The sequence below is a fragment of the Oikopleura dioica genome, chromosome 2 (assembly GCF_907165135.1).
Source record: "Oikopleura dioica chromosome 2, OKI2018_I68_1.0, whole genome shotgun sequence".
Taxonomy (NCBI): domain Eukaryota; kingdom Metazoa; phylum Chordata; class Appendicularia; order Copelata; family Oikopleuridae; genus Oikopleura; species Oikopleura dioica.
The window spans coordinates 4,999,111-5,006,875 of NC_137292.1; the positions used below are offsets into that span (position 1 = coordinate 4,999,111).

Sequence of the window (7,765 nt, forward strand, 5' to 3'; positions counted from 1 at the left end):
TGCCAGGTTTTTTCTTGTTAAAAGCGGCTACTGGTGAGTTTTTCCCCAAAAATTTTTTTGAAATTTTTTATAGAGTTTTCGATTTTTTCGAAAATAATGATGTCAAAGATCGAAATTGAAAATTTTTACAAGACGACTTTGAGCTCCATTTCAGAAGCAAGAAAAATTCGCGAGAAAAAACTCAACTCTTCAAGAAGAAAATTTTTCAAAACGAAAAGAAAGCTTCAGTGCATCTTGGAGTACAAAATCCGCCAAGACATTTATAAAAACAAATTTCTTTTGCCAAGTCAAGTTTTTCTCAAAATCATTGACTTGGTAACTGGCACTACTGAAACTCCTGTATAGAAAAAAATTTAAAATAAAAACTTGGCAATTTTTTCTGCTTGAATTTTTTGGATGGACACTTACTTGAGTCCCACCTGCTCGACTCAGTTTTCTTGCGGTTTTTAATTCAACTCCTACTTGAAAAAAAGCGTCATCCTTTTTTCGTCGCGAAATTAAAAAGATTAGAATTCCCTCTTTTTCAACCCTGGTCAATCTGCCAGCTGAGGTTGAGGGCTCAACCCCAGTCCCGCACCCCAGAAGGGGGAAAATATGGAATCAACAAAACCAAAATCGTGTTCCGGCCACGATTCATTTCCAGAAGGCATCATGAGTAAATCAACTCTTTTTTCGGATGTTAACAGGAAAAACGAACTTGAAATCCTTTTTTATTGGCTGATTGGCACAAAAAAGACATCTGATTAGCTCTTATCATTCAATTCAGATTTTTTTCTTCGAAAATCGAGAAGCCGCTCGCGGCTTCGAGTTAATCAAAATCAAAGCCGCGCATTTGGCGGCTTTTTCTTTGCCTAAGAAAGAAGCCGCAAACAGTTTCTAGATTTTCGAAGCAAAAAATCTAAATTGAAGGATAAGAGCCAATCAAAAGTCTTTATTGTGCAAATCTGCCAATAAGAAAGCCGCCAAAAGCGCGGCTAATATTCTTTGTCCGCTAGAAAAGCTCTGAATTCCTTCAAAGCATTTATTCAAATAAATCAAATCTAGCGTGACAATGTCGCTCCGAAATCGCATCACTGCTCGTTGCTAAAACAATTTGTCTTGATAAAACCTGACCGGCGAGAAATGTTCCAAAAATCACTTTCAGCCCTTTTTTCTCACGTTTTTGCCATTTTCGATGATTGTGCGATTAATAATTATCCGATTCAGTGATAGCTCGTTTTTCTTCTCAGTTACGGAAATTTGCTTCAAGAACATAATTTCTTGAGAAAATTTTCTTGTAAAATTCAAGAGTAATTTCGAATTAATTTCAGCGGCGGAAAAATCGGTGTTTGCGGTGGTGGCGAATTTCCTTTGAATAAACATGGATTGGTTATTCTAGCGCTCATTTCCGTACAAGACGAATTACAAGACCGTTACATTCATCAAGCAACAGTGATAAGGAATGATAAGCGCTTCGCTTCGATCAAAAACACGTAGCACTTGTCTGACAGACATGACGCTAGAATTTCTTGAGCAAAAAGTCTTTCGGGCTTGGAAGAAAATTTTATGCAAAAAAAGGGGCGAGAAGGTTTCTAAAATTTTGATTCGAAAAGTCACTTGATTTCATTTTCGCTGAATCAACAGAAAATGGAGCCGTCCTGAGAGTTTCGCAATTTGCTTCTTTTAACCTGCGCGTACCTGCGGTAAGTACCGAGGGAAAACTTTCCAGCGCTTATATAATTTGATATTGAAATGCGATAAAAATAAATTTTATCATTTTTTTACGTATAACTTCGTTCAAATTGTATACCTTAGCCGTCATGCATTTCCTCGAAGATCAAAAATGAGAGATTTTGGCGGGAAATATCAACATAATTTCAGGGTTCAGACTGCTCCTTAAATATTGGCAGTAATATTTGGTGAAAAAGATACGTTCTCTTATTTACTCGACAAAAAGTCGCTAATAGCTATTATAACTGAAGAGTTCCGGTCCTTCTGGTTTCGTTCAAAAAATATAAGTCTTGGCCAATTTGTCTCTTCTTTTCGGCGTTTTTTTTTTTTGAAATTCTCAATTATTCTGGCCAAGAGGATCCGATCAAATGGAGGCACGTTCGTAAGAGCACGTGATTTCTGTAATTTACGGAATCGAGCATATTCAGGAGCTGCCCTAAATCCGCTTCTTAAATTTGAGGGAAGCGGCGGAATTCTGAGCTGACAGAACCGTTTTCTAGATAATCGGCATTGTCAATTTATGGCACTCGACGAAAACAAACTTTTCACTGGAATACCGATTCGACCATTCTTCTAGCTCTTTTTCAATAGTTTTTCAATGATAAGAGTCTTGAGCCAAAATTTTATGCTTAAATTTTTCGGCTCAAATTTTTGGCTCAAGTTTTAGGCTCAAAATTTCGGCTAAAATTTTTGGCTAAAATTTTTGGCTCAAATTTTGGCCCAAAAGATTTAAAATATATTTTTTTTATTTTCAATTAATATACAGTATTTTTCTGATTCAAACTTCATCATCATCTTCTTTCCCTGTGAAAGCCAAGGATTTTCTTCTATAATCCGATTTCTCGTCCAAATTGCGCATGTCCAGCAGCTCAAGTTTATCCAGGCATATAAATTTCGTTCGAAAATCCAAAGCGAACGCGAAGCGAAAGCGAAAAATTTTTCCAGCCAAAAAGCGAAGCGAAAGCGAAGCGAACGCCTATCTTGCAAAGCGAAGCGAAAGCGAATTCGCCAAGCGAAAAATTCGCCAAAAGCGAAAAATTCGCCAAAAGCGAAAATTCGCCAAGACTGAAAATTCGCCAAGAGTGAAAATTCGCCAAAAGCGAAAATTCGCCAAAAGAGAAAATTCGCCGAAAGCGAAAATTCGCCAAAAGCGAAAATTCGCCAAAAGCGAAAATTCGCCGAAAGCGAAATTTTGCCGAAATTGAAAGATATCGAAAGAAATTTGAATAAAACGCGATCTAATAAGATGAAACTTTGACCCATTTTTCTAACTTAGTATAATAATTATGACACAGTTTTGGAACACCCAGAAGCTGAGCTTTCGTTTGAGCTTGATAAGGGATACCCATCAAAATGAAAGCTCAGTTTCTGGGCTTTCTAAACCGAGAATTTTTGAAGGCCCAGACTCTGGCAGTCATTTTGAGCTCTAGAAAAGTAGGACGGGGGTGGGATATCTGGGAAGCTAGGGGCTCTTCAAGTTAGGGAACTCGACCAAAATTGAGTACTTTTTCCCAAAAAGTACACGATTTGAATTCTTTTAATCGACATTTATTCATTCATAAGTGTTTATAATGTCGTTTGGGGTCAACTAAGGTCATTTAGGTCAAGAATAATTGAAAATTCAGAAAAGTCAAAATGACAGCCAGAGCCTGAGCTAAAATCGAGTATAGGTAGCAGCCCCTAAAAGTCTTAGTCTTTCAAAAATTCCCATTTCCGAAGTTGGCCAGATTTTGGGACTTCCGAGATGGGGTCGGCAAAAATGGTGGAAATGGTGGGTGGGTGGATGGTGGGTGAGTGGTGGTGGGCAACCCATCCACCACCCTCAAAAATCTGAAATGGTGGGAAGTGGTGGGAAAGATTTTTCGGGCAAACTTTTTTGGCGAAATCTTTCAAAAAGATCACTTCTCTATCTAAAATGACTTTACCTCTACTTCGTTTTCCTTTTGTTGGTTAAAGATGACCGAAGAATCGGTGTTATCAACTCCTATTCAGAATAGGCTATTCTATGAATTTTGGGGTCAGAAAAACGCTTACGAAAAAAATCCACCACCCACCCGCCATTCACCCACCACCGCTACCTTAAAGTACCCACCACCACCCACCCCCACCAGTGAAAATTTGATTTTCTTGACAACCCACCCACCTCCACCAACGGCTGGTGACCAACCATCGCTTGGTGGCTTGCCGACCCCAGCTTCGGACACGGTTCTAAATCGACTAGTCGAGTTTCTACTAAAGTCGAAGTCGAAATCTAGCCGAAAAAGTCGAAAATAATCACTATTTTGCTTTCGACTTTTCGACTTTTCGTTCGACTTTTGACTAAATTTCGACTTTTCGACTAATTTGCGACTTTTTCGACTAAATTTATATATTTTTTCCAGTTTTTCGACTTTTCGACTAATAAGTCGATTAAGTCGACTCGACTCGATTCGACTCGACTCGACATTGGATTTTCAGATAGCCTTTCGACTCGACTCGACTCGACTTCTGATTTTCAGCTCAGATTTGGAACCCTGGCTTCCTAAATGCCCTCAGATCACCCCCACCTATCAGAAGCCAAATGATCCCCAGCTTCACGGTGTTCTAAAACTGTATTAACCCTACTAAGTTAGAAAAGGAGCTCAATTATAAGTGATTTCCCCTATTTATACCGCGATATTATTAAGACGAAAAAGTAAGATTCGGCAAAATATTGGCGAAAGCTGGGGTCGGCAAAAAATGGTGGAAGTGGTGGGTGGGTGGGTGGTGGGTGGGTGGTGGTGGGCTTCCCACCCACCACCACCCACCATCACAATTCTTCAAAATTAGAAAATGGTGGGAAATGGTGGGGTTTTTTTTGGCCGAAAATTTTGGGAGCCCCAAGTCAAAATTTTGTTCTTGAACAGTTGTTTACTTATTAGAGCATTTTGAAAATAAATTGTTCTAGATGAGCAGAATCACTGTTATTGTCATCAATTAGTACTAGAATTTGTTAAACATGGCGTCAGCGCCTAAAAAATCAAAAATTGACGTTGAAGCAAAAGTCATAGAGAAAATAAGGAACAATGATGGCGTTTGGGCAAAATGCACGCATCCTCCAGTGGTCGAGTACTGTCGACAGATGAATCATCCTTGATTTTTGGAATTTTTCGACGATTCTAAATCCACAGGTTTTTTAAAATGTGGCAGATCTAAATGTGGACACAACAAACCAAAACCAGTACGTTTATTTTTTTTAATTCTCGCTTTTGGGGGCCCCAATAAGAAAAGATTTAGTTTTTTAATGTCCGAAAAAAAGAATGCTTGTACTACAGACGTGATTGGGAAAACCACGTCAAAAACTGCCGAGAAGTTCCGACAATATCAATCCAAGACAAGGTGGCCAACAGAAATTGCTACTCTTCTAAACAATTGGATGTGATAACGACTCAGCAGGCGCTTTTGACGGCTGTTACCTCTGCAACCCTTGATTTTTGGTCAAAATCCGAATTACTACCATTGTACAAGGCAGTAATTTGCCCTCTTGGAGGTACCGAGGCATCAGCAGAAGCCTTGATTACTGATGCGAGATGGATCGGACGCAAGCTCGACGAGTTAAACAGTGAGCTAGAAGCTCTATTTATAAAGAAAGGTACTTTTTTATTTTTTTGAAAAATAATTTTGGGAATCCCAAAAATTCTTGGGGCCCCAAGGTTAATTGGGAGCCCCAAAAATATTGGGGACCCCAAATAATATTGGGAATCCCAAATAACAAATATAAATAGCCCCGATACTCGCGAGAAATGGCCAACTTACGTGCTTAATCGACCATCAAGTTCAAAATCGTGGACCAAAAGAAGAGTGTGGAAAGTATTTGGGGATAATGATTGTTATTCTCGATATTCTGAAATATGAGAAGATACCTTTGATGATCGGCTTTGAGCCCATTGAAACAAGCGCAAGTTTGGAAAATCTAGATCCTGTTCGTAGAATTCTCGAGGTAAATTATTTTTAAAGGATTTTCAAAGACAAGTCATTATATATTCAGCAATATAATTTGAAAAATGCAGTCGAAGAAGGCCACGTGGAAGTTTGTACTGACTCAGCTAGAGACGCTGTTCTTCTTGCCAAAAAACTCTCCCCTCTTGGAAACACCTCACAATGCTCGGCCCATGGCGTTATGCGAACTCGCGAAAGCGAAAGCGAACTCTTGGCGAAAGCGAGAATTCGGCGAAATTTTGGCGAAAGCAAACTTCTGGCGAAAGCGAGGCCTTGGCGAAAGCGAAATTTTGGCGAAGATTTGCCGAAAGCGAAAATTTGGCGAAAGCGAGGCCTCGGCGAAAGCGAATTTTTGGCGAAAATCGGGGACAAAAAGCGAAAGCAAAGCGAAAATCAGGAGTGTCATTTTCGGGGGGCGAAAGCGAAATTTTCTATTCGCCTTCGCTTCGCTTTCGCTTTTGGCGAAAATCGCCAAGCGAATTTATATGCCTGAGTTTATCCTTTCCCCAAATTTGGTGAACAAGTTCTCGTTCGTCTGCGCCTTCGTCAATAAATTCTTGGGCGAGCTTTTTCATAAATCTTGAGCTCTTTTTTCTGAAAGCAACAGATTAACGATCAATAAAACAGCAAAAGAATGACTTACTTATTGACATTAAGAAGCCGCCAGGCAGGTGGGTCCTTAACCCATTCCGATGTGTTATCCCGTTGCAGCGCAGGAATAACATTGAAGAAAATCAGCAAAGCAACTTATGATTTTTTTGAGAAAAAAACAAAAATGAAGGATTCTTACCCAAGGAGAAAATAAACCCAATAGCCGCTACGGCCATCAAGCTCGTTTCTTGCGCATCAGTTCCTGTCACTTCCCCTCTTTCGCCTAAGGATATATTTTTTAATGGTTGATTCTCTTTGTTCATGTGTTGAAAACCTGAGTCAGGGTCTGAAAGATCATTTATCAAAAGTTCTCAGATCCTGACTCAGGGTTTCAGATCCTGACTAAGGTTTCAGATCCTGAGTCAGGTTTTCAGATCCTGACTCAGGGTTACAGATCCTGAGTCAGGGTTTCAGATCCTGACTCAGGGTTACAGATCCTGAATCAGGTTTTTGAATCATCTAAAAATCAAGCCATTTTCTCTCACCTGAATTTGCGTTATTATTGGCATTTGAAGTAGTACTGCCGCCAGAACTACTCTTCCTCGCATTTGCGGTTTCCAAGCAGACCAAGCTCAAAATTAAAAAAAGTTCCAAAAGAACATTTTCTCTAAAACTCATCTTCTTGAGCACTTACACGTTGTCTAAAATTGCGAAACATAAAAAAAGATAACTCGCAATCAGAGTTGAGCCGCGATATCGTTAAAACGCAGGCAATAAATTCAGAATGCGCTTTCTTTCATTCTCACACTTGATTCTTTTTTGAGACTGATTTCAAGTTCTGGAGCTGCGTAAAAATCCTGAGTCAGGGTTCTGAATGATTATGATGACTAATGAAAATCCGCGAAGATTCAAATGGCTATTCGGCCGGCTTGCGGCTTCGATTTGAAAAAGCCGCTACGCGGCTTTTCATTTAAGATCTTCAAGACCTGACTCAGGTTTTCAACGCAGGATTTCGAGCCGAAATTCGAAGAAAAAGCGTTGCGGAGACTTGACTAACCGTCAGTAATGCTATGTTTCTGACAAAATATTAATTATCAATTATAACTGCCAGAAAAAATTCTTTACCCCACGTGGCCAAGAAGAAGCTTTTCCAGAAAAAGCGCGGTATAAGTTTTACGGGCTGTTTTTGTTGTGACACGAATTTTTATGATTTTGTCTCAAAGTCGCGATATCAAAATGATGACAGGCGAGAAAGAAGAAAAGAGACACTGTCTGGGATCAGCAACCTGTAAAGAAAACCTGAGTCAGGAATTAAGAAAATTGAGATGAAAAGCCGCGCAGCGGCTTTTTTGAAAACGAAGTCGCAAAACACTCTTCGAAAAATTCTGGCAAAGCCGCTTTGCGGCTTCGGTTTCAAAACAAGCTGCTGCGCGGCTTTTCATATCAGTTCTTTCAGACCCTGACTCAAATTTTCTACCCTGATTGTTGAGCCCAGGATATCGTTTTC

At 39.6% G+C, this 7,765-nt stretch overlaps 1 protein-coding gene across 1 annotated transcript; it reads right to left on the reverse strand.

The window, feature by feature from the left end:
- Positions 1 to 6,098: 6,098 nt before the first annotated feature.
- LOC145697833 (uncharacterized) lies at positions 6,099 to 6,939 on the reverse strand. The gene is made up of 4 exons (XM_081775044.1): positions 6,804 to 6,939; positions 6,458 to 6,541; positions 6,311 to 6,413; positions 6,099 to 6,261 (listed from the first exon to the last, which is right to left on the reverse strand). The coding sequence occupies exons 1-4, from the start codon at positions 6,934 to 6,936 to the stop codon at positions 6,099 to 6,101; spliced, it is 483 nt and encodes a 160-aa protein (XP_081631170.1). The 5' UTR covers positions 6,937 to 6,939.
- Between the last annotated feature and the right edge of the window lie 826 nt (positions 6,940 to 7,765).